The following is a 27,757-nucleotide window of genomic DNA, read 5'->3' as shown; positions in this document are numbered from 1 at the left end:
AATACAGACATACAAAAGGGTTTAGTACTAAAATAGCACCCAACAAGCTACAAAAATACTTTAAAAAAAAAAAGTCTGTAGAACATAAAAACATTATAGAATCAGAAGCTGATAAATAAAAGTTAGTATTTTCCTCTACAGATGCTGTCATTTTTTTCAAATTAACACAATCCTCACACTACTAATTATGAATATGATCTGGGCTTCCTTTATTTAGAACTTTAAAAGGCGGCACAACAAGACAAGCTTACTCCCCAAAGCTTATGTCAGAGGTACCTAAAAATGTCAGGAAAAAATGCTAATGCTACACATGAGTGGTAAAAAAGGTAAAATATATCTAACCACACTACAGTAAATACACCTGCCATGGGAATTCAAGTGCAATATTTAACTAAAAAAACATTATTCATGTTAAACATAGTTTTTGTTGAGAACAGTAGGTTTACCGAAAGTATTGTACTGATAATAACCTGCTTCAAAAGGCTTGACTTTATAGTTAATGTGAACATCATACTTGGTTTTAAAAGCAATTATAAGAGAACAAGTTTTAAATGAACAGTTTGAAAATATTGTTCCTATCTAATTTTCACCATTTGAAAAAATAACTCTAACTTATTTGTACTTGACGTACATGAGTGATGCAGCCTCATCTTATTGTGATCAAAAGACAGTGAGATGTCTTTTATGTAAATATGACCAGTTACATATAAAACAGTGTGCTGGTGAACACCTGTATGACATTCGGACTACAGAATTCTATTTTTTCTCATTGCTAGGTTATGTCCTATTTCTCTGACAAAGAATTTTTTTTTTTTTGATACCAAAGTAAATATATTTTCACAGTCAGATATTTGGCTAAACTTTCTTATTTGACTTGCACTTCACAAAGCAGAAATACGCTGAACAGAATTCTGCTTGTATAAATTATGCTTACAGCAGAAGACCAAACAACTCAAGCACTACAAACAATCTATGACAACACAGTTCTCATTCAAAACCAAGTTACCTTTGCTGTTGGTAAGTCCATACATCTGATAAACCTTACTGTTCCTCTCTCTATGCCTTTTGTACTTCTAATATCTTTCTTAATAGATTTATCAAAACCGATACAGTTTAAGATGGAGATACACACCAGCATTTTCTACTGTTTCCTACTTTATCTTTTGATTTTCAGTGAGTACTGAGCTGACTTCCCATGCACTACCCAGAGTGAAACCAAAATATTAACCACAGAAACAGTAGAAAGGGAAAGTTATGAATAAGATTTTTACTTAATCTGCTTTTCAGAATTATTTTATTAAACAAATACTTTGAACTCTATCAAACATTCACCAGTGTGAGTGAATGGAACCTTGGCATTACTGGTATCACATATATATATAGCAACATATAATATCAGATCTCAGTATAAAGTGTATGCTTTTAAGAAATAAATCTCAATGTTAAGAGGAACTAAGTTCAAGCGACTTTGCAGATGGATGTTAGGTTTTGGAATTTCATTAAAGCAACAGTAAAATTCCTGTTTTCCTACACTCTCAAAAATTCTCTGACATCTGTTGCAGCTAAAATCATCCAGTTTTGCAAATCTGTTTGTTTAGTCTTTATAACATTGTCTAGAATACGTTAAAAATGAAAAAAAATTACTGAACATTTCAATGTAGCCCATGCCAGAATATTGATTTACTTTTTTATGTAGCATGACAAATAAGCAGCAGTACCAATGAAACTAAGACAGTTGTTCTGTGGCAGAAACAGAATAGAAGCATTTAAAAATCAATCTGCAGCACAAAAAGCCATCTTTGGAATGATCCTTTTAACACAGTACAGATCAAATTTCTCTCAGTTTTGAATACTGGTCACCATAAAAATGAGCCAGCAACTTCTTACTGCACAATATAAGAAAGTTTGCATTAGTCCCCTTCCCAAAAAGACTTTTTCACATGTATTGTAGGAACAGTTTAATGTGCATGCCCCAACTGTGTGCTCTATTCCAGTTTCCAATTCCTTCCATTTATATATATTACAAACATTTTAAAGATGTTTAGAAAAACAAATTCCTTATTGCTTCTACACTTTACTGTCTTCATGCTAAAACTTTACATCTTACTAAAAATCAAATCTCTGACAAATTACATATTTTGGATGCAAAATTGAAGAATCAAGTCTGTGTTTTGGTCAGTAAAAAGATCCCCAGTGTAAATATTCATACTCGTCGTGCGTTAGTATCAAAGCATTTGGCAAACCATGCAATAGGAACGCTCACCATAGGACTACTTCGAATTGAGCTTGCTCTTGAAGAATAACTGTATTCAGATGGCTAAAGAAAAGTTATGAAGGAAATTTTCACAATTTTCATAGATTTTTCTCTCCAGAAAACAAAGATAATGAAAGAAACAACCGAAAGCCTGTTACACTTACAGTGCGAGAACTATATGAGCTATATAATCCATCACCATACAAAGATGCCTGAGAAAGAAGGAATGAAATACCATTTATATTCAGTCTCAATTATGCCATGCTCTTGTACACCGTAATTCTTACAAACTTTAATGTACTCCATCTTATTCCATCTACACATTTTGCAGTTAATATCATGCTTTTTGAAAGGACAAACAATTTTTAAAAATTTCCAACAGCATTTCCTCCTACTATTAGGGATTTTTATTTCCAAATATAAATCTAAGATTTGCACAATAGCAAAAGAGCTAAAAAACCTACAAAGCTTAACTATTTTCAGAAGAAAATGAATTAAAATATTTAAATTGCCATTTGGTTTTCGCTGTTTTGAAGTCTTCAGAAGTTTTAATCCATGCTGGGAACTGAGGCTACCTTGTACACTTATCAGTTTTATTTTGTGCTCGTCCATGCAGGTTTTCCTGAAGAAGAATGTTTCAAAGTGCAAGGTTGAAATCTCTTTATCTTTTAAAGCAGCTCTGGGCAACACAATTTTAAAAAAAATTAACTACAGTCTCATGCTGCTTTCTTCCTACAACTCTAGTAGAAATCAGAATTACATGTAGATTAGAATTATAGATAACAGCAGTCATTATCACCTTGATGTCTCACTGGATCTTATAATGTTTCCTTGAAGAACATGCACAAAGCCAAAAAAGTAAATTATCTCTGTTTGCAATCCAAGCATAGAACAAGACCTCACTAACTTCATAAAAATATTACATAAGAATACTTGACAATTCTCTACATAGGTTTAGCGTGTCTCTAAATGGCAGTATAAGTTGGATTTGAACTATTGTAGCAGCAAAAGGTATAAAGATTCAGGCATGCAGGTCACTTTTTGAAGATGACAACTTTTTGTAGAGCTATCTTAGCCATTTTAATGGCACTTACAACTATACTAGAAGTGCCATTAAAATGGCACTATAATACTTTTTATTTTGTAAAGATGCAGATTAGGTTTTCATCCTATTACATTTTTGTATTATTATTAAATTTAAATATGGCATCTTATTTGAAAGTATTTAAAGTGTATTTACCACAAATTTCTGTAATCTCCTAACAATGATTTTTCCTATTCAGATGCTTAAGTTCTTTAAATCCTTGTTTTAGTATTATACATGCAGTTGTTATTTAGTATACTTAGATTAACTTGTTGTAACCCGTGTTCTTCATCATCATTGTTGTATTCATAAAATTTATGCTTGTCCATAAAAAGATCAGTAAAACAGCAGCAATTACTAAAATTCTTTAGAGAGGCAATTTTAAAATGTTAAAAACATTAAACTGACTGCCTCCACAGAACAACGCACACAAGCAGCAGCTTTATTTAAAAATATAAAAAAATGCACATGTAATACTGTCAAGCCTCATGGCCATACAATACAAATTTAAGGCAACCATGCAAATGGTGCTTACGAACCAAACTGATACTTCTTATCAAACCAGTGTTTACAGAAGGAGATACCTATGAAGAGAAGTGTAATTTTATATTTCTGAGGCCATTCAAATATCTAAAAATAAGTAAAATATTATTTCACATGGTACTAACCCTGTAACTCCTAGTTGTTGCCACTGGATCACTGTATAGAGAAGACGACTGTAGCGTGAAGAACAGAAAATGTCAGAAACACCTGTTCTGTGTACATCTTTTAAAAAATCCATTACTCTATACTCCCCAAAAGTTCTAAGGACTGAAATATTAAATTTCACACCTACAATAGACAGGAATTTTTAAAAATGTGTGGATACACACTCCAAGAAAACCCATTATCTTTGAAATCATAATCTAAAAAAATTAATTAAAACAATCTAGTATTTTTATCAGAAGATTTGTAGAAAAGAATGATAAGAAATTAAGTAGCTTTGAAAAGACATGCTGATTTCCTCTAGCTACTTATTTCAACCTGTCCAGCAGCTGCAGGTACTGGAAGATACCACCCATCTTACAACAGACCACTGATTTATTTCTCCTGTTACTGTAGAAGAAAAGCAGTACATTGGTACCAAACTTTTAAGACTTTTTGCTGTTGTTGTTGTTTTTTAAAAATAGGATTTTGAAAAAGTGTCACAGCTACTAGTTGTTTTCTTTATATTACAGAGCAATCTGGAAACAGAAATTTTAATTTTAAAACCCCACATATGCAGAACACAGAGTAATCCATTCATTTTATGAAAGGCAACCCTTAAGAGCAAGAAATACAATTTCAACTACCACTAGCTGTAATAATTTGCAGTCTTATAGAAGGAAAGAAAGAGAAGTTTGTTTCATATAGCATAAGAAAGCAAATCCAAATATATGTATTTTATATACATGGAAAAATTAACATAAGAAGAGTAGACAGACCCGAGTATGGTAGGAAGGAACTGGTTTACTATGTCTAAGGCTGCTATAATTTCTTTGATCATAGTAAATTCCACTCTGTGGGGGGAGAAAAGAGAGAAGTTGCATCTATAGATCTTGTAAATAAAAGTTCTATTTCAACGATGCCCGAAAGTTCCCAAGTTTAGAACTTCTACACAATGCTGTAAAGATTTTCCCCTATGGCTGACCCATATATGACATTCTGAAGTAAGTAAAGCATAAAAAACCCCAAACTACTTATGTATGCTATATATCAGCATTATTTGTATTTTTAATACCATGTCCAAAGTAGTAAATTATTTTGTGTCTTTTTTTCTCCTAATAAATAACAAAGCCCCAAAAAGTTTACCTAAGCCCTGATAAGTGCAGCATGAAATACATGAAGAACATATTTGACAAAACTTGCTAATAATTAGTACAATAATTTGCTTGTTTGTTTTTTTGTTTGTTTGTGTTTTTTTCTATTAGATACCAATCTGAATCGGAGCATTTGGAGAGAGATGACAGAAAATCCTATGAATTTAGTAGTGGAATGGCTGTTTGTATGATCAGCATTAGTCTGCACCCTACCACCATTCCTTATACCAAGCGTGCATGCTGAAAGTCTAGCAATTATATTTCGGCTTAGTTATGTTGTTTTTTGACACTTCCTACACAAATTGCACATAAATGTATGTGTGAGAAAAAAATGATATATACATAAAATGAAGGAAAAACAGAGAGATGAAGACATGGCAAAAAGTAGTGCTTTCAGCATGTAGTGCTTGATATCTCAATAGGCCATGAAAGGCAGACAGATCCATACTACTCATGTATTTAAGGACTGGGGAAACAGAAAAATGGTGCCTCAATAACGCACAGAGAAATGCTGTAATACAAACGAGTAAATACACAAATTATTTCAGCCTTGCCTCAACACAGGTGGCCACATCCCCAATCCCTGATGCAATTCCCGATTCATCAGTGCCAAAACCCTCTGAAAAATTACATCCAAAACATATAATTTCTTGGCACTATATTCACATATGTTACACACTGAACTTTCTAGAATAGTTTTGGGAACATCACAATAATCCACATGCCTTTTTCAACAGTTCACCAGGTAAATGTCAAGGTTTATGGTAAATTCAATCTGCTTTACATCTACATTTAAATTATCTCTAAAGTGATAGGGGACAAAGTGTAAATAATAGAGCACATATCTCCACCCTGATTGAATAAGCTTTCATCCAGAAATGCCACTTTTAAATATTCACAAAAGCCTTCCCCAGGCCTCCAACAGAACCTGATTTCTATTCAGCTGATTCCATTAATGGAATTCCACTGCCATGAGCACAGTTTCAAACACTCAACTTCAGGTCAGAATTTAGTCAGTACAAGAGGTCTCTTTTTTCCCGAAAACATTTATGTGTATGTCAGTAAGCTAATAAATCTATCCATAACTTTATCAGTATGTAACTCTACACAGTTAGTATATTTATAATAAAAATTATGGTCAAAAACTAACCAATAAGTCTTTACGTGAATAAGCAGCTTTCTTCTTTGAACTATGAGATTCACTGTAAGCATGACTCTAAGAATAAAATTTAGAGAATTAATGCCACTATATAGCAACATCTTCAATCTTAAAATATAAATAAGTCAAACATATGGATTTAACATTTTTATCACCTACAATGAAAGCACAAATGAAAATTCTAACTACATTATTAGAAAAATAGGCCATACTTCTATCCCCGTGTAAAAAAGAACCCCTACGTGAATCTATAACCAATACTATCTCTGATTAACACAGACTTGGGTTAAGCCAGTGCTCACATTTCACAAAAAAAGTATAACCTTAAGTATAAGCTTAACATTACAGATTATTTTAAGCATTATATTGTGCTTGCCTATCTGTAGCTAATTCAGATAACACTGCTGTTTAAACAAACTCAGCTTTTTGAGCTGCTTACATATTCCTTCTAGTGGCACTCAGTGCTTGTCTTTGTTGAGGAGACCTACACAAATCTTACTTGGCATAATACCAATAAGAATGTGATGCACACTACTACCACTTCATAACAATAAGGATTTTTTTTTTTTTAGTAAAGTTATATAAACCACCTGTTTTTTCTCAGGACAAATAATTTTAGTTAAAGTTTCTATATGGAAATGAAGAATACAAATATATGCATATACACACTTGAAGTCTAATCTGTATATACTACTTTGCTATAAAGTTCAGAAATACTAAATACTAAGAAGTGCTTACTGTAAGACAGTTATCTGTAGTATGTGACTTCATTAGATTTTCTCCCAGAAAAAGTTTATACATGCATTCTATGGAAAGTGTTAGAATTGCACTGCTATTTTAGGTCTGAAAGTGGGATAGCATGAATTCATATACTTAAAAAAAAATACAATCAATAATTCAAAGTAGCTAGTTAGTGTCACTACATCTTAAAACAAAGTACTAAAGTTTTCACTCAAAGACATGCAAAGTGTTAACATACAGGGACCGAGTATCTTGAAGATATATCCTTAGCACTGTCATACTGCAGTAAAAAAAAAAGAAATTAAAATAATAAAATGAAAAAAACATACATATCAAAATTAGCTTTCTTTTTTCTTCAAAGAATGACTTAAAATACTTAAAAGGAAATTGCAATACAACATTCTACTAATTATGAAAACGTATACATAGAGGAATGCCATTTATTCAATCTAAAGGGCATTCTGAGGCTGGAACACTGTTTATTAAAGACTATTTTTCCCCCAACAGCATCTCAATTTCTGAAAAGCGAAATATTTTTGGACAGCAGTAGGTTATGTGAAATATTTCATGTGGTTTTGGTAACAGTGTTTTAAATAATTAAGCAAAGTCTTGTACAGTACATTATATTGAACTGAGATAGTGCTTATTAGGTGATGTGATAAAAGGTTCATGTCCATACAGGCAAAGGAGAACAGAGGACCATCAGTCAGCCCTGATGTCAAGGTGTGAAACCCATCAGGATGTCAGGGGGGTCTTAGGGCACCTTACAGACCAAGGGAGGTCACTGCCTACAGGGTATGGAAGACATGATGGGATGCAAGGTAACCCAGAAAGGAATCAAAGCTAGGGAAAGGGAGGGAGATATACGTGTTTGCAGAAGGAGCAAATGTGTGAAAAAGGAGGAATAGCGGGATGAAAGTTGTGTGTAAAGAGACTGCCAGTCTATCAAATTTAGCAAGTCAATATCTATGAAAACAGCTTTGTAGTAATAGCTTAGTGTCCACATGGGCCTTGTCACTCAACAACAGCAAAATCTGTGGAGTTTACACATTCTTTTTAGTGTACAAATCTTAAATTTTCAAAGCAAGCTTATGTTTTCCAGTTCATTTAAAATTTCACGGGTTTAACTTAGCTATTCTGATCGCAGGTAACCCACAATCCAAAAATGTTACTTAGTATCCTCCTAAGCTTTCTTAAAAAAAACAAACAAAACAAAACAAAACCCACAAAAACCACACAAACAAAAATTGAAGGCAGCCTGAGAACACCACAGACTAATAGCATGCTAGAGTATCACCCAGTGTAATTTCCATCATGATAACTACTGAGACAATTACAAGAAGATATAAGTCCTATATGTCTATTGATACACCTGAAAATTCCTTCTAGAGATCAAATTTACACCAAAAAAATCCCCTAGTTTTAGATTTTATATTTGTTTATAAATTAAATGAACTAAACCTGGCCTATATTAATTTCATATTGTTTTCATATTATCTCAATAGTTCTAATATATCCAATATTCATACTATACTAAAAGGTAATTTAATATTATGAATGTAATTTACAGACTACGGTATCTTTTTGTGCTGCTAAAAGTATTATTATACAGGACCCAGAGGACACTGTACCTGTTTTAGACAGCTGAACAATTTATTTATTTTTTTTTAATAGTTTTAATCTTTAATTATTGCCTTGCAACCTTTCTATCAGAGAATGAAGAGAGATCACTCAGATTATCATCATCATCGTCACAAGATTTAACTTATACCTTTACTTAACTATTAACAGCTTAAGTCTACTATGTTTAACTTGCTTAAACTAGGAAACCACAAAATAAACAGAAATATCTATTTCTGAAGAAGTAAAATTTCTGTTTGTGTTCCCTTCCTTGACACCAATTCCCTTCAAACTTGAAGTTATCTTGAAAGACCAAACACAACACTTTGAGCTCTCAAACTTGCAATCACAAAGCCTTCAATTACATCAATCAGTCAAATTAATACAATTTTCTATGAAGAAGCATGCTTTCACCAAACTGCTGCTTTGGTAAGTAGGCACAGAAAATGTTATAATGGGAACACATCCAAGCATGCTCATTCCAGGCTACACACCACAAGATCTCTCCTTCTGGAGGTACTTGCTCTGCTCCTGTGAGACCCACTGACATCCAAAGAACTCTTAGGAATGAAATTGTAAAAATATATCAAAATAAAAGTTTTAAAAGCTCTAGTGATAACTGTTAATCTTCACTGAAAGTCACAAAATAATGAAAGCAGTCAAAGAAATTCTGGGTAATCCCCCCCCAAATGAGCTCAGTTACCTGCTGAGTTAAAACCCTGTTCTTTAGTTCAGGATAAATTACATCTCTATTTTAGCATATTTTTATGTTAACCAAAACAAGAACAGATCTGAGAAAACCTGTACCAGCTCACAAGCTTATAAGTGTTGCCACGTAATACATTTTACATGCTTTTTCTGTAAAACATTTACTGTTTGCAAAGTAGTCAACAGTACCCGATTTAAACAATTTTTTCAGTAAAAATATGTGTGATAAATTGCAGAAACAAAACACCAGGACTTGCAAGATATAACAAAATTCAGTTAATCGAAGATTGCATCTAATTGCTGAATCCTCTTAGTAAATGACAACCTTTTTTTTAAGTCATGCAAAGAAACAGCTTATCCCACCTTTCCAAATGCACAAATTGCTAAAATAAAAGGGTTAATTTTGTTTATCTCCTGGTCTATATATCCAGATCAATGACAAGCTGATTTCTACATAGATCTACTAAGACAAGGAAAATGTTTACAAACCCTCAATAAAACCATTCTTTAGCACTCTATATGACCTAAAGAGGATAGAAGAAAGCCTATATGATATGATAAATACTTCTATTAGAAGTCTTCAGGATACCTTGCATCATTCAGGTAAGTCTTTGCCACTAACAAATAACATATCCCCATGTTCTTACAGAAATAAAACAGTACATCATACCAAAGTCTTCTTCAAATTGTATCCAAAGGTATTACTACTTTTTCTTCCACAAATATAGAAACACAAGTGCAAGGAGAGACACGACAGTGAGCAGATGACCATCAGCATCAGTTTGCAATGAAAGCCCAAGCTACTGACTATGAGTAACACTGATTTGTAAGTGGCATTAATTCAGGGTGAATAAGTCAGCAGTAGTATTTACTTTACTAAACAAAAATTTGCCTGTTTGCAGAATTTGAGACAGACAGAGAAAAAGGAAGAGACATCTTTTCCTATTAGACTTACTAAATTAGACCAGTGTTTGATCATTAACAGCACTTTCACAAATGACCAAGAGATCTGATATGTAGTACAGGGCATTTCAAAAAGATGGACCCAATTTCAAATATATGGTGATTTCAAATTGGGTATATATTTTTGAAACATCTTGTAGTAACCATAAAACAATTCACAACTTATTTATGAATCTTCATACTCTACCATTTATAGACAAGCCAATTAATCCTTACTAGTTGGCAATATCTGAAGCCCAAGTACCATTTACTCAGCTTCTTAAAAAAAGACATAAATTATATTAGACTGAAATAACACTAAAAGATGACACTTAAAACTTGTAATTAAATATCTTATTTCAAATGATTGATTGTTGAACTACATATATTTCCAAACACCTATTCAGTTATTTTCACTAATGAAAATATACTGTAAGTAAATATATGTAGTAGAGGGAAAACAGCATGAGGTATTTATAGTAAAAAGAATCAAAGAATTCAAATGTGACACACAAGGTTCTATTTAAATACAAAGATTGAAATATGTAAAAATAAAATATCTTGTTAACACTGATGGAAATAAAATACCAGATGAATTTTAATATTGTATGTAACTTAAAATACTGAGTTCTAAAACTGCTAATACTTGGAAGACAAAGTATCATCCACTCCCCAAGCAAATGAACCCAAACACACCCCTCCCCCTTTTTTTTCCTGAAGGCCATGACGGAAAACAACACAGTTTGAACACAAACCAAATATGAATGTCGACTGGACCGGTGAGAATACCTGGCCCTCTCTGAATCTTCCTGAGAAAGGAGAAATGCAGAGTTATTTCATAGGAAAAAAAAAAAATTAAAAAAGAAACAAATTAAAAGCAAGCAAAGGTGAGCAACATGCTGTTAGCACTTCTAACGTTATGTATCATTTTGAATAATCCATCACGGCAAGTGAACTCATTCAAGTCACAAGAACTGTGATTTCACCTGATCTAGGTAAGCATTCCAACACAATACATTAGGAGATGTAAACAAGGGAGGTTAGTTTAATTAATCATTAGTGTTCAGTAGTCAATCTTTCTTCTGATTACTATATTAATGCATAAAAAGTAAAAAATGTTTAAAGTTAAGAAATTAAAGTAAAAACTTTTAAAAAAGCTTTACCAAATTAGAAGTACGTTAGTAAGGAATTTACTTTATAAATACTACAGTCAGATTGTTAACATTTTACAAAGTTATATTAGCTCTAATAGAGATGCTCATTCTCAGTTTCCTCATACATATTTTATATTTTCTCCTCTATTAAAGAAACAAAGTTTCTTAGGCAAATCGATCAACTATAAGTTCTATAGGTAGTTCTGCTCCACAATGACAGTGAAAATATTAAACCCAAATTACAAAATTTGGGAGAGGACAACTAGCTAAGACACCTTAATATCTTTTGTGCTGTTGAAGATCAGGGAATGTTCACAGAAAGGAACATGTGAGAAGCAACAGGACAAAAATGCAACTGATTTAAAACTAAAAATTAAAATGTTTCACATGCCATAAGCTTCTCAATATTATAGTTACTGTAAACAAGCTCATCAAGAATTAGATTTTAAACTATCCAATTTCAAGGCTACAACAGGGCTCTAAAACTAGGAATCCTTCAAATGACTTGCTTTCTACAGTTTTCAATGTCTATTCTAAAGATTGAAGTCCAGTTATCTTCTGAGTTAAAAGCTTGGCCTCCAGATCATAAATAGATACCTATGGTCTAAAGCTGGATTTCAAAATGCTTATGGTCATGTGTTTATTTTCTACATTATCACTGGATATATTAACTAGTTCAATATTATTTTGTGACTATTCAAGAGGCCTGGTTGATACTCTGCAAGAAAATTTCCCACAGAGAGAACAAAAAAAAAAAAAGCTTCACTTCATAATGACATTTTGGTCTTCCTCTCTATAGTGTCCACTTCGATATTTAAAACAAACATTTATGCTATGTAACTTTTCAACACATAGTCAGATCACTGCCAATACAGTTTTCTGTAGGTTTATTTAGGGCAACAAGCCTCTTCCTGACATAGAATCAGAAAATAGAAAGCCAGTGTTAAAGAATTCTGCATATTCAGGTTGAAGGACAAAGTGAGTACTGCAGTATGTACTGTAGATAACTGCTGCTGGTAGCTATCGAGTTTGTTTCTAAGAATTTAAGTTTGAAATATGTACTTTATCTAACAGAGAGGTGAGGTCTCCTGATCCATGAAAGGAGTGCACATGTGCTGCTGCAGGAGGTTTCTGAGATGTGCCACTTATGAGCACAAAGAGAAGGTGGTGTTCCATTGGGTGGCATTAACTTCAAATCGAAATTGCTCACAAATGCAATTTGTGTTTTGCAGTTTGGAAACCCTTGCTCTCCAGCAAGAAAGCATTCAAATGTGCATTCCACTGTGAGATAACATAAACGTATGTTGCTCTTTATAACTGGCACGGGAACAAATACACACACATATCAGCTAAGCAAAGAGGCAATACAAAGCCAGCAAACCTTAGCAAATAAAATTCTAATGACAGTTCTAGGATTTCTCAACAGAAAGGCTGATTAACTCCCATGGTAGTTTTAACTATTTGAAATTATGCTTAGCCTTGGCATGTATTTCTTAAATGTTCTTTATTCAAAACACCTGCACAGTGAACATTTCCCTAATAACAAACAAACTCACGTCTCATGTGCCACCTTAAGAGGCAGGTGTAGTTTGTGAAAGGAACTCTCTAATATAACACTAAATTAGGATAAATTGAACAGCAGCTTTCTCAGATTGTAACTCAACCATCTCTATTCCTTCCTACTTACTGCATTTAATATAAATAAATGAACATTCAAATATTTTATCATTATTATTTGAAAATGAGAGGTAAAGGGTAAAAGGATGCAGGTGATGCACAGGGTGTTTTTAGTTGCTTGTGAGGGGTTTTTGGTTTGTGTTTTGTTGGTTTGGTTTGGGTTTTTTTAGATCTTTTCTAAATATTTTTTTTAAGCCATGGAAGTGACAATCATCAGTGAAAAGACTAGCATTTGCCACATTGCTCAAAGAAGAAAAAAACAAATGCAAGTCTGCTAAGAAAAAAACAGAAGAAAGTTAAAAACCCAAACCACAGAAGTTAACTGAAATGAAAACATTTACTACTGAAAAGATATTTACCTGGATTGAAACTAATGCAATTTGATTTTAAATAGATTTGTGACGTTAAACCAGTACATGGTAGAAACAAAAAACATTTCATTTTAAGAAAAGCATCTCACTTCATAGTTTGTCTTTTGCTGCCATGAAGTACCCTCCATATCCACATCCATATATGGTTTATATGTAATTGTTTTCGGTAATAAAACATTTTGAAATGACACACAGCAAACCATTAGTAAATTACTTCCTCCAAATCCTGTGTTAGTTCTCTGAGTGGCACAAACATGCACAACAGGTGGTTTTAGCCTACCATCCATTTCTGAATATGAGCCCATTTTCTATCATACGAATGCTGAGAAAACTACAGAATGTGAAAACAAAAACAAAGAAACCATTTACAAAATAGATTATTCACCACACAAGACTGGAATCTTAAATCAAACATTTGGAAATATCTGAGTCAATTGCCATGTAATCTTCAGTATACTGTCGGATACCTGAGGCAGCTACAGAAGTACAAGTATGGAATAATTAGAACCATGTAAAATTGAGGCAAAAACTGTTTTGTAATTGTATTTGTTATTACCACACCAAAAAACAATCCCAAACAATCCAAATATAAGCATCTACATGGATGTGAATGTAACAACGATAAATCATAAATTATCAATCTTTTGCATGCTACGTCGAAACCTGAACCAAATGCAACAACCATGAAATAATCAGACTGTTGAAAACCTAGTTCCCAGGTATTTTTGCTCAAAAAAATGAAACCTTTTGTTTTGAGAAATGTGTGGAGCGACACACAACCATATGTCTAAGTATTATCTCAAATCTATTAATTTTTTAAAAATAAAAATCCTGACAATAGGTATTTATTGTGAACACTTGGTATAATTCCTACGGGAAGAAACTGACTGAAAATAGTATAACCAAAGTTACAAATCCAAATTATCCAATTACTAAGTATATTACACATGAAAAAGAGAGCAAAATAATTCTCTACTTTTTCATAGTTGTTTATCCTACACACTAGGCAGTGTATGTTTTGGGTGTATGTTTACTATTTATGCTGTGCTGTCAGGTATCCATATTTATATGGACCACTTGCACACCAAAAACAAGCAAAGAAACTGCCCCTTGTGTTAAGTAACTCTTATAAAAGCACAAAAGTCACCAGCTGACTCAGTCACAGGTGTAGTAATTCAAATCCAGACAATATTAAACTTCACATTAGAAGCTGACAATTGTTTCTCTCGGTGCAAAATTACTTATGCAAGCCCGAGTTCTGGACATTGTCATTATGTTCTCTCTTTCTGCTCACTTAAAATGCAATAAGCAGTAATAAGAAAGCCTCAACAATCAAAATATCTAAACATTTAGATTAATTTCTGTCCAATTTTTATTGCTAGGTTTGAATTAAGTGCATTTGTTAAAAGTAAAACATCTAAGCACCTGATGATGTCTGTAAACCTAGAATTTGAAATCACATTAAAAACATTTTATTTTTAATTTGAAAACAAGAGTGCTAATGGCCTATTTTGTATAGCAGATTTTTCCCACAAAGTGAGTGCACCTACTGAGGAAGTTCAAAGTGAATGGTCAGATCAACATTTTGTAAGGTGCCAAACATACAAACAAGTTGTCTTTTCAGATTAATAACCTAAGGGGAAAGAGCTGGGTATGGGGCGAGACAGAGAAGCTAACAGTTGCCTGATGCCATAAATACTAGCAGACTGAAAGGCAAAAGTGCAGAAAAATAGTAAGAATTTTAGCAAAGATTTGCAATAATTCCTGATTTACACTACCTCTTTTTGCTGTCGCTCCAGCTCTCTCATACGTATATCTCTTGCTTCTGCTCGAGCTGCCCTTTTGGCTGCAAGCCTGGCTTCTGCCTGCAAGCAAATCGAAAATATCGAAAGTTAAACCCACATTTTTTTGTACAAAGTGCTCAATAATATCTTCACAAAACCACATTAAGATTCTAATATCACAATACATAAGCAGTAAAGAAATTTGAGTTCTCTGAATGAAATTTCAGAAAAGATATATACTTAAATCTTTACAGATATCATTACAAGTCAAAAGAATTAAATGTTGAGAAAAGAACTGAGTTCATAACTACTACTATCACTAAATTAAAAAATCCATATCTTGCAGACTTTAACAGGACTCTACCTATGCATAGGATTTATGCAGGTATGAATGCAGCTGCAGAATCTTTGGCCACAGAAAGACATTAAAACAAAAAAGAAAGAATCAAAACTCGGTGATTGGTAGATACAACTATGTATTTTCTCCACTTTCTATCCAGCCTCAATCAAAAAAGAAACGCATTGTCTTTCGGATCCTAAGTGCCACCTCACATCTAATCAGTTAATTATGAGGCAATAATTTTTGACATAAAGCAAATAGCTAAGGAAAACAAGCTCAGTTTTTTACATGTTTGTAAAATGAGCTCATGAAAATTTTCTCTTAAACTCTTGGAATATTAAGCCACTGAAGACAAGTTTTCCATCAAGATTTCCTGTTGTCTATCTACTGTTGCTTAAAAACTTAAGAGAACTATCAGTAGTCAAAAGTTCAGAACTCCTACCACGCAAAACATCTAATTTTATAAAACTTCGTAAAAATGTAAAATTCAATGGGGTTTTACCTTTGGTTAGGGTTTTTTTCTGCTTTTGCCACCATCACAGCACAGGTTTATGCAAAGTACTAGAAACTTACAAAATTCATGACAATTGCAAATAACTGTTTTTTACTGTGCTTCAGGAAAAAAGTTGAAATTATGACTACACTACAAGTACAAAGATACCTATCAATGACAAGGAAGGCAAACACATTATAGCTTAATTACTAAAAACAGTTTGTCTTAGTTTCAAATGGCTCTCATTAAGATTGTGTTTCTATATTTTGCATACTCAGATGAAGTGAATCCAAAGCTGTGTCAGCGCTCCTGACTGCCACGCTGCAATCCTTTTTCCAAGCAACGTAACACTTCTTCCTACCCGATGACAGCACACAAGAAAAGCAAGGGAATTACCATGCATCAGGAAGGCTTTTCTTACTTGCAGCCTATCTCTGTCATTGTCTGTAACTGTAGCTCTGTGGCCTATAAACTTTGACACAGATGTATATGCAGCACAGAAAGAGAAAGGACTCACACAGCTGACAGGTCTGGGTTCAATTCTGCCTGTAGATCAGCAGATACACACATCTAGCCTTTAGACTCTGGCAAGGCTTTCTTGCAAAAGACAGAAAGTTCATTTGTTTACTGATTCATGTTGAAAATCAATTCACATTTCACTGTGTCCTAGTCCTGTAGCCACAGATCTAACTTTCACATTCCTACAGTAGAAAGGAAACTCTATTTCTCCCGATTTACTAAACCCTTGAATTTTACAAACATTAGTCATAAAAGGGGTGCCTGAATTCAAAGAAAGAAATTATTTTCTTAAAGAATTTTTTTAGAAAAAGTTTGCTATTATATTAATTATTAATCTGAGCAACCAGGTTCCTCTAAAAGGTACACAATTTCAAAAAGACAAAATAGTTGGCAAGTTAACTGAGACTGCAGGTCTCAAGCTTCCTTCAGCAAGCCCTAGAGCAAGAGACAAATCACATTACCATCTGAAAGGCCATCATAACAAATAATTCTTCATTCTCAGTAAAATTTTTAGATAAGACCCCAGTTTATTAATAGAGCACTCATAAATCTTGATAACTACGTAATTGAAAAACAAAGTTAAAAGTAATAGAGAAATAACCATAATTCAAAAGGACATCACTTTCTTCCTGGGTGCTGCTGTTCACTCTGTTGTATTACTGAAAAAAGCCCATAAAAGCTATGAAACAATTTCCACTAACAAACTCTTCACAAATTAAACTCTTCAGCTATGTTGAGATAAAGTCTTAAAATATCTGCTAAGGCAAATACAGTGCCACAACAGCTTTGGCTAGAGAACAGAGTTGAAATGATGAAGCTGTTTGGACTATAGAACCAGCAAGAAAGGAAATCTAAGCTACTTTTTATCTTTTGGAAAAACAAAAACAAACACACACCCACAAAAAACAACACAGCAAAAAGACAGGGAATCATGTTATAACACTTTTCTAATTCCATTACTATTTGAATTGAAGAGTATTCTAAATATATCACTACTCTTTGCTCACAGGAACTTGGGAGTCAGTACAAGTTGCTTTCTACAGCTTGCATCAAACAAATTGCTGTCTTAGAAAACTACAGACAGGCCACTACAGCCTTGACTTCCGTTTCACTGGTTGTTGCTCTCTACACAGTCTTTAGACAAGACACACATATCTTTATAATAACTAATATATTTATTACAAAGTCATATAATTGAAATATAGCTTGTTAAAAAGTCATATACCAAATTCCTATTTTCCTGAACTGAGAATTAAACTGTGTCTTGTCTTAAATTTAGCAAATCTGACACTTCATTTTAAAAGTTCCTAAAGGGGATTACCAACTGCTAAAAAGGAAGGTAATAGCTGAATTTTCTCAAACACTTCAACTGCAAATAACAGATGAGGTATCCAAACCTGTGAGAGCTATACCAGTACACTTAAACTGGTGGCTAAAATGGAAATAAATCACTGAAGGGCATTCTGAAGGGCAAGTAGGACTCATCATTAGGTATAAATACAACAATTTTGCACAGAATTCATTCAGAGAAGTGGTGAAGAAAGGAAATAGAGGACTACATAAAAGACCTTTGTAAAAAAAGGGATTGGGCAGAAAGAAACACAAAGAAGAGGCCCTCAAGACTAAAGGATTAGTAACTAAATCTGTAGATTGTTTTTGTATATGAACACACTCATACAACTCTTACCAGTATGATCTGGACCAGCTGGATCCTTTGGCTGAAGCCAATTGTACAAGGTTTAACAAGGCCAAGTGCCAGGTCCTGCACTTGGGTCACAACAACCCCAAGCAGCACTACAGGCTTGGTGAAGAGTGGCTGTAAAGCTGCCTGGCAGAGAGGGATCTGGGGGTGTTGATTGATGGCCAACTGAACCTGAGCCAGCACTGTGCTCAGGTGGCCAAAAAGGCCAACAGCATCCTGGCTTGTATCAGGAACAGTGTGGCCAACAAGAATAAGGAAGTGATTGTGCCACTGTACTCAGCACTGGTGAGGCCCCACCTTGAATCCTGTGTTCAGTTTTGGACCATTCACTTCAGGAAAGACCTTGACATGCTGGAAAGAGTTCAGAGAAGGGTGACAAGGCTGGTGATGGGTCTGGAGCACAAGTCTTATGAGGAGCAGCTGAGGGAACTGGGGCTGTTCAGCTTGGAGAGGAGGAGGCTGAGAGAAGACCTTGTCACTGTCTACAACTAGCTGAAAGGAGGTTGTAGCGTGGAGGGTGTTGACCTCTTCACCAAGTAGCAAGTGACAGGATAAGAGGAAATGGCCTCAAGTTTCCCCAAGGGAGGTTTAGACTGGATATTAGGAAAAAGGTTATTAGTGGAAAGGGTTGTCAGGCATTGGAACAGGCTGCCCAGGGAAGTGGTAGAGTCACCATCCCTGGAGGTGTTTAAAAGATGTCTAAGATGAGGTTCTTAGGGACATGGTTTAGAGAAGGACTTGGCAGTGTTAGGTTAATGGTTGGACTTCATGTTCTTAAAGATCTTTTCCAACAAAAACAATTCCATGGTTCTACTTCTTATCTTTTACCATTTACTCCAAGGACAGATATGTGATTTTAAACCAAGTGCCATATCTGCATTTCTCTGGGTATTAGCTCAGCTCTGGGTAACAAAACAAAGCCATCTGTTCACCACTGAGTTCTGGAATTCTTCATTCAAAATAGGTACCAAAAAGCATCATGTGAGAGGAAAAACAAAAAGTAATGCTTCCTTGAACTTGCACAAACAGCATCTCATTCTGAAAGAACATGATGATTCTGGCTTTTTTCATGCAGTTAAGCTACTATCTTGAACCAGTGCACACTTTGATTAGTTTTTTTACTGCATATGTTTAGTAAACATGGGGTAGCAAGACAATGGTCTCCTTCCATTAGAGGTGACATGGTCAGTTTGCTTATTTTCACCTGAAACCCAATTACTAACAATTACTTGCCATCACATTTAGAAAACCATGTCTGCTTACTCCATTTTTTCTTTTTTTTTTTAAATACATATTCTTCCACAATTTTAAAAAATTCTTTCAAGCCATTTTATCTCAACTTCTGAGGGTAACATTTATTTCTTCAGTTAAATCCAAGATATTTTTGTCAAGAAAGAAAGAATGGGAGACCAGATTTTAATTTGAATGCCTTTGTAAAGATTGAGTCTATAGTCTCTCCTTTCTGAAGTGTTTTTTTCTTAGTTTCTTCGCAGCAATGATCAAGTTTTTCACTAAGTTAAGAAGCATACTAATACATGGAATTGATATGGTAGAAGCTTCCATGCACGTTGAACAAGGAGAATCATAACATCTGTCTTCACAGTGTAGACAGGCATCCTTCTCCTTCCCCTTGCCTGCAAGAAGGAATTCACTAGAAAGCAATACTATTTTGATTTTACTTTTTATAATGTAGAGAAGGCGATTAATTAGCTCAGATTCAGCATAAAAGCTTCATAAGGATAAAACACAGGCTACACTAAAATATGTTATTCACCTCTGAAAAAATATGAATGCTTTTCATTGAAAAAATATGTCATATCCGGCTACCACATATGCATAATTCATTTCTCTCTCTGGGTTATGACCCTGCAGTTCTCAAGGCAGGAAGCCCAGGTAAGGGCATTTGACAGAACACCACAACATTCTGCCACCTTTAGCTAAGCATCAGCATTAACATTTTAAAACCTCCACCCTATTTTTTTAACACGCTACTACATGCTGCAATGTTTATTTCATCATTTCTTATTAGGTGAACATGCATTATTTCTCCCTTGTTGCTCATTCCCACTCTTTTTACCTTCCTCATCTCCTTACTGCCTCATGAACCCAAGGCAACATCATCACTTACATGCCAAAACTGTTTCTTACGCCTCCTGAGAAATATCTTCCTCCCACTTATTTCTGATCTGTCTACTCTTTCTCTAGTTGTTTACAAAGCAAAAATTATAAATGACAAAATCCTAAGGTTTATGTGACTTAAAGGTTAATAATTCTCTTTGTCATATCTCTCACTTTTCCATTTTTTAGACACATCCATACATAGATTAGAAAAATCTCTAGAATACTTTCTAGCCTATAAAATATCCTTAAGCACTATTGAAAAACAACAGCAAACAAAATTTTGAAGAAATACTAAAGTAGAAATGTTTGATTTAAAAATATTTCAGTGATCTCTTATTAAAACAATTTAAAAAATAATCTAGCATCTACAATCTCTGTATGAGCATGGGGTTCTTTGGGGTTTTGTTTGCTTTCTTAAGAAAAGCAGAAGCTGTATGCAAGAGAAACATGCACTAAACTTTGAACAGATTCAATATGGTAAAGACTATGTTGTTAACTTTTTAAAAATTCATTGTGCAGTCTTCAAACATTTTCAAATATTGAACTCTTGGCTCTTTCTACCCTGGCAATTAAGTAACATGACATGTTTACCAACTTAAGAACAACTCCACTCTACCCAAAGTTTGAGTCATTAGAGAGTGAATTTTAAATCCAAATGAATCTTATTCTCTCACATGAGAAAACACCTCTTAAGAATTTCCAGGCTCCTGCTATAAAACGAAAACAGTCAAGAGAATGGTTCCTGAAAAACTACAGACAAGATGCTACAAGAAGGAAATGAATAGCGATGCATTGTACATGGGCTCCAGTTCTTTGTCATCTATTCAGCCCTGAAGAATGGAAAGGTTGCTGATGCAAACACAGAAAGAAAGGATATAAAATGTAAATCCTGATTGTTCTTTCAAACTGCTGTTTATCCGGTTGAGCCTCGTGAGATGACAAGAGTCAGACTCTTCTCACTTTCTGGCATGATGTTCATTATATCTGAATTTGAACTGAAGTCAATGTAAGAACACAGAAGTGACAGACCTCTGCCCCTGCATGTAAGGCTGGTCTTGGAGAAAGAGGTCTCAAGCAATCATAAGAGAGGCCTGGTGACAACAGGTTACTGCTGAATATTTAAAATGAATACAACAGCTTCTCTGTAAATTACAAAGACAAATGAAGCAGAGATGCAGATGTCAGCTGAAGATACTCCATCCACAAAACAGCTTTATAAGCAGAGAATCTCCACAACAAAAGAACAGGGAAAACAGATCTTGAGATCGTATCAGCTGTATCCAGTGTAGACTGTGAATATAACCCTGAGAACGTGAACCTCAACTACTATTTATTTAGCTGTTTGTTAAACAAAAAGGATTCCCACATAAGAACCTAATCTTGATAGGAGCCCAGAGTCATACTAGACAATCCCTATCTGTTATTTGGAAAGTCAGAACTTTCTACAAGACAGAAGAAACCACCTTCTTTCTCAATCTGAGAGAGCTAACAGCTTCAGAATCCATTATAACAGCTAAAGAAGAAACCAGAAGGTGGTATAAAGGAACTCTTTATATTTTCAGATTAGCTCTCCTCAAATTACCATTGCTATAATCAGAAGACACTTGCAAATACTTCACTTTAATGTAGTTGCGTGCATTTACACTCAGAGTCCCCCTACTGCTTGCAGAAAACACCTGAACACTAGACGTATACCTGTTCCCACAGCTTTCGAAACAAACAGGATAAACTGGTAATCCTCTCTGTTGTACCGAGGTAAGACTTCCAAACAGATCAACTGCAACTAATCTCACTTAAGATACTGAATAATATGGAGAGTGCAATGCTTCCAGAGAAGGATGCATAGATCCCTGTTCCTTGATATGCACATGACCTTTAGTCTTCCTCAGTTTCAGCAAGCATGGGGAATTCAATGCCAGTAAGGATAATCTAATACAAAGTAGGCCCCATCTAGTGCCTCAGCAGCTCCTGGAATAAGACAGTAATTCACTCAACACTGATGTTTTAGCATACTTGTGCCTTGTTCCATGCAGAGGCACTGCAGAAGAGTTTGTCTCAATGCAAACTCCAACAGCAAGGAAAAGAGGTTAAGAGAAGTCTCTATGTAACAGTGCTAGTGCTACAAGAAGTGAAGGGGAGGAGACACAAGCAACTGAGGAAAAAGTCTTCCGATGCAGAGGAAAGACTGAGAAAATGGAAGAAACCTCACAAGAAAGAAGTAGTTTGACCAAATCCCTCAGATCCCCTGTCTTCCATAAAATATTTTTGTGATGACAACAGAAAAATTACTACATAGAAATTATTTTATTGGATCGGTACCCAAGAATTGTTTACACAAGGTTTCCTAGAAAGTAGATGTTTGTTGGTACCAAAATGAAGATATCACAACTTCTTTTAATGCATCTCATAAAACAAAGAAATCTCAATTCTGTCAAATTAAGAGTGATATGAAAGAACAAGACTAGTACTTTTTGAAATCTGATTTTTTGGAGAAAAAAACTCTGAAACTTCATACCCTGCACTAAGCTTTTGTTAGTATTAAAAAAATCTGATAATTCCTAGCACCATTTTGTGACTGCTCTGAATTCCAGAGCATTTCTATGCAGTTTTTCCATCCAGGTCATCCTGAGTGCCAGCCTTTTGTTTATGTATATTCTGTTTACCACCTCTTGATACCTAGAACATCTTTCAGGGATGTTTTTCTCACGAAACATCTGACTTATGGATTACAGGGCTCAACCGTTTCAATAACATCTGCTAAAAAGGTAATTTCAGAAGAGGAAGTTGAGGAACAAGGCCCCCTTTGACAATAAAAAGATAAGCAAGCCACACTGCTGAGATAATGGCTTCAGAACATTAAAGTATGTCTACTCCATACATTCATGCAGTGAGAACTGACATGCACTATGTCAGCATGGTAACAGAAAATTTTCCCCAGCTTCAAATGATAGTGCATATGTGTGGCACACTAAAATCAGATGTTAAAGACAGAGCTTAGTTTTGTTCACTGGACTCTGCTGTTATATCCTAAGAAATGTGTTCTGTTTCTTTAAAGTTTTCTTTAGAATAAGGTGGCTAATACCATGAATTACAGCTACCAAATCAATGACAACAGCTGCTGTCTGACATGGGATCTGAAAGCCAGCTTCTCCTACACAGACCAAGGGATTAACAACCTAACAGTAGCACATATTGTGGTGATACAACATTCAGGATGGCAAATAACTTTTCACACTATTTTGAAATTGGATAACAATTTGAGACGCTTAAAGTGAAACCTGGATATGGCAACACAAAAGAAGAAACGGTGCTGTACACAGCCTTGAAAACATGTATGTAGAGGTAACAAACCATTTTATTTCAAAATATGTTTAATTCTCTTCTTAACATGCCACAAAAGGTGACCCTCGAACTACAAAAAAAAAAAAGCCAGAATACTAGAAACGGAAAAATAATTCTAATAAGAAAATCAGAAGGAACATTTAGAACAATTTAATTCCAGTAAGTTTTAAGCATTAAGACAAACTAGTTAAACAATTAAATGCCTACCTCTTAAATGGTATACTGATCAGCATAACAATTTTAGTTATCATCATCAGATTTAGATTAATATCAGAATACTGAATAAGTTTTACGAGGTTTTCAGCAAGTTGTTTTGCAGTTCATTTTTGACAGAGGAGGAAGGAAGCCTTAATATACATTAACCCCTGTAAATGACATATTCGACTCAGTTTTCTCTGTGAGATAATACCTCTAGCTGTAAGACCTAGTATTAATTTAACTTAGCATTAAGGGAAGGTGGAAAAAGGGGAGAAAAACAACACCACTTCATCTTTGTTTAATTTACACTCATGCTCAAATTTTAATTGAGGCAGTTAGGAATGTAAGAGAACAAAGCCCCGCAGTAATTTTAAGCAAGGTAATACTTAAAACACCTTGGTATTGAGTCCTTTTTTTTCTAGGCTAAGTTGCAAGCTGATGTTACTGTACTGGAACCACACAGAGAATACTAAAAAAAAAAAAAAAAATTAAAGGCAGACTTCTTCTCCTTTCTTAACTGTTTTCCCCCGAAAATGTGAGATGGAACTTGAGAAATGAGACTGTACACGATTCAAAGCCCCACATAGAACATATCTGCATTAGATTTGCTGTGAACCATAACTTCCTGGAAAGTTGCCAACTAAATGAAAATGATTTTTTTACTGGCAGAACACTTCCTTGGCCTGCAGTCTATGATGACTACATTTGAAAATGCACACATAAGCCATGTTTTCAAAGACCTATCACCTATCTACTTCATCTTGCGTACACGCATGTATATATACTATACACACACATATATATAGACAATAGTTTACATTACAATGCCAACTAGAATCTGCATTTTGCACTCATTTGTTTCAACTCGGATTAACAGATTTGTAGATAGTGTAGCTCAAAGGTTCTGTATCCACTTCTATACAAACAGTATTAAGGCTTTTGTTTCCAAGTCACAGCATTTCCTCCCAGAAAAGCTCAAGTCCAAATAGACATCTGTAAGACTAAATGGCAGCTGCCTCCTTCCTATATCCCGTGGGACCACATTCTCCTTTGTATACAAAATTGCCCTTTGTATCAACTTCTTGTTACTTGCATATTTGGCTGGTTAACTTCAGTTTTCTATTTTTCACATGGTGACTCCCTTAAGGAATCCTGGTATAGCATATGTATTAAGCTTTTTTTGAAAGAAACATGGTTTCACAATTGAAATAGACTATATGACAAATACCTATTAATAATGACTGACTATTGCTTATTCAACACCAATACACCATACTTGCCATCTTAAGAATACTATACACTGCAATGAGATAATTTTTTTTTTTTTTTTTTTTTTTTAGTTTTAGACCTGAGATGATAACTGGATTTCTCATTTATCTTTAACTAACAATTATGTGAATCATATAAAAATCTGTAGAAATATCTGCTAAGCTTAAGTGTGATCCTGTCAACTTACATTAATCATACAATTAATGTATCATTGTGAGAACACTTCAGTAAATGTGATTTTTTGATCAAAAATACTCTTAGTTGGTATTAGTTATCAAAATTTTTGGCTAATTACACTTTTTAATGCAGGGCTTAATTTAATTTTTTCTGGATAATGAGATTTCTTTCACCAGTATTTCTGAATTTAAGACAATTTGAAGTTAACAAACCTCTCTGGCAATGTTACTCAGAGCTTCATCTTCTGCAGAAAACCTGTCTTTCACTGGGGTTCTCTTCCGTCCTGATCCAGGGGTTCCCATGTTTATTCTCTGGTCCTGTATTTGCAAAAACAGACATGAAAAAGCTCAGTTTTCAGATCCAGAATTAAAAACAAACAATCCACACCCCAAAACGTAATATATTTTCCAATTATTTAGCTATATTATACTCAAGAAACCTATGTGCCATTGGCACACGCTATATTTCTGGAAAAACCTTATCACTAAATCTTGTGACAGCTTTACAGAACATCACTGCATCCTACAAGGTGCACATACAGTGAAGTTTTTCTACTGAACAGAATCTACAGCTTCCAGATTACACACAACTGTGAACTGTTCCTAGCTCAATGAAGATACTTAAACACCCTGTCACTTTTCACAACTCCTAAAAATAAGTATCCATATAATTTTATGGACTTGAAGAAAACTCATTTCAACAATGAGTTCCAGAATTAAACTTACACATTCATTAGAGCTCTCTCTAAAACAGAAAAGAAAAATTCAGCAGACAGAAACTTTCCAAAGCATCCAAGCAGGCAGATGGGGCTTATTTACACAATGTTTCTTGACAAAGATTATTTCGCCTAACAAGATTTCTAATTTGGGAAATGAAGAAAGAAACATGCTAGCATCACACATCCAGAATAACGCATAAAATATCCTCTTAGTTTTCACAGAATCATAGAATGTCCTGACTTCCATAGCTTGCTAATTATGGGGAAAATTATTTCACCGCATGTTATGAAGAATTTAATATATGCTGTAAGATTAGAATTTTCGCAGAAAATAACAAAAGAGAACCTGAAACCAAAACGCAACCACACAAAGAACGGTTTGTTATACTGGCCTTCCTAAAGATAATAAAAGGAAAGTACACTATAATCTGCTGCATTTACTGTTCAGAATTCCTGTGTCACATCCATTACATGTTTATTTCTTACTGTAGGCTGGGTTACAGGTTGTATTATACAACTGATTAAGTGACATCCTGCTGCATTTCATTCCAAAAAAATGAAGTGTCTAAAGTCCCCAAACAAACCAAAAAGCCTGTAAGGAAATCCCTCAAGTTCCCTCTCATTCATTGTCACTTTAGGCATATATAAATTTTATCTCTTCCCCATGCTCTGTTGTCTACTCTTCTATTATCTTCTGACTAAAGGTTTCTTTTGTTTCTTTGGGCTTCCTAGAAAAAAACGTCACCCGTCTTACATAAAACAGAAGCTGAATTACAATTTAAGGCCCTGTCACTCACCACCTTCAATGGCACCACCTGTTCTGATGCCTGGGTCTGTGCCAGTGGATTTGGCATCACACCCATGCAAGGCGTTCAGATACTGCAGTGTGAACAGGCTATAAATAGACAGACTGAAACTCTCCTTTTCTCTTTCAAGTAAGACTACAAGATAATTAAAACTGAACTGTGTAAAGACAATCTCTGTATATTTGATCCAACAACAGAAAAGCACAGCCCTGCTCTAGAACCAGCCTCAGTTTCTCAATCAATACTGGAAAATAAGCCAGCAGCCTCTACATTTCAAGTCTAAAGCCACAAACCAGCAGTTTATTTCTTTAAATATGCAAATTCTTTTAACTCTGAGAAGGAATTCCACATTTTATCCCAGGCAAAATTTCTTGCAGTTTCACTTGTCCACTTGCAAAGTTAGTGTTTTTATCTGCTACGGACTTTTAAATATCTGAATCAAGTAGACCATAAAGGAGGTTCTATAGAATACTACAACAGTGCTAACTGCCCCTGCTGCTGGAAACTGATATCTTTGACATGTGATAAGACAGATTAATACTACTAGGAAGTTATTAATTACAAAGTATCACCTGAATGTAATTTCACAGTATTAGAGTACATAAATACCTAGGTTCATCACAAAATTTTATCTGTCTCTTAACAAACAAAACATAGCGCTAAGCACTTTCTCAACAAAACCCAAAGATCTTATAAAATATGTACCAACACTCAGTGTCATCAATTTCAGTTATAAGCCA

General features: G+C 34.4%; 1 protein-coding gene across 14 annotated transcripts in view; it reads right to left on the bottom strand.

Annotated features, from left to right (window-relative positions):
- LRRFIP2 (LRR binding FLII interacting protein 2) overlaps positions 1 to 27,757 on the bottom strand; it is a 55,915-nt gene that overhangs the window by 22,614 nt on the left and 5,544 nt on the right. For 6 of the 14 annotated variants that reach the window (XM_065830434.2, XM_065830439.2, XM_065830437.2 and 3 more), the window contains exons 2-13: positions 25,706 to 25,810; positions 15,327 to 15,413; positions 13,829 to 13,879; positions 11,102 to 11,155; positions 9,191 to 9,256; positions 7,315 to 7,356; positions 6,327 to 6,392; positions 4,802 to 4,876; positions 4,007 to 4,054; positions 3,878 to 3,922; positions 2,419 to 2,466; positions 2,264 to 2,317 (exon numbers count right to left, since the gene is read on the bottom strand). In XM_065830434.2, coding sequence (XP_065686506.1) covers positions 2,264 to 2,317; positions 2,419 to 2,466; positions 3,878 to 3,922; positions 4,007 to 4,054; positions 4,802 to 4,876; positions 6,327 to 6,392; positions 7,315 to 7,356; positions 9,191 to 9,256; positions 11,102 to 11,155; positions 13,829 to 13,879; positions 15,327 to 15,413; positions 25,706 to 25,795 — 726 coding nt within the window. In that variant the 5' untranslated portion in view covers positions 25,796 to 25,810. The remainder of the gene's footprint in view (positions 1 to 2,263; positions 2,318 to 2,418; positions 2,467 to 3,877; positions 3,923 to 4,006; positions 4,055 to 4,801; positions 4,877 to 6,326; positions 6,393 to 7,314; positions 7,357 to 9,190; positions 9,257 to 11,101; positions 11,156 to 13,828; positions 13,880 to 15,326; positions 15,414 to 25,705; positions 25,811 to 27,757) is intronic. The other 8 variants (XM_065830445.2, XM_065830447.2, XM_065830446.2 and 5 more) reach the window with 3 other exon arrangements.

The sequence above is a fragment of the Patagioenas fasciata genome, chromosome 2 (genome assembly GCF_037038585.1).
Source record: "Patagioenas fasciata isolate bPatFas1 chromosome 2, bPatFas1.hap1, whole genome shotgun sequence".
NCBI lineage: Eukaryota > Metazoa > Chordata > Aves > Columbiformes > Columbidae > Patagioenas > Patagioenas fasciata.
Note: the sequence above shows the minus strand (reverse complement) of the source record. Positions and strands in the feature narration are given on the sequence as shown.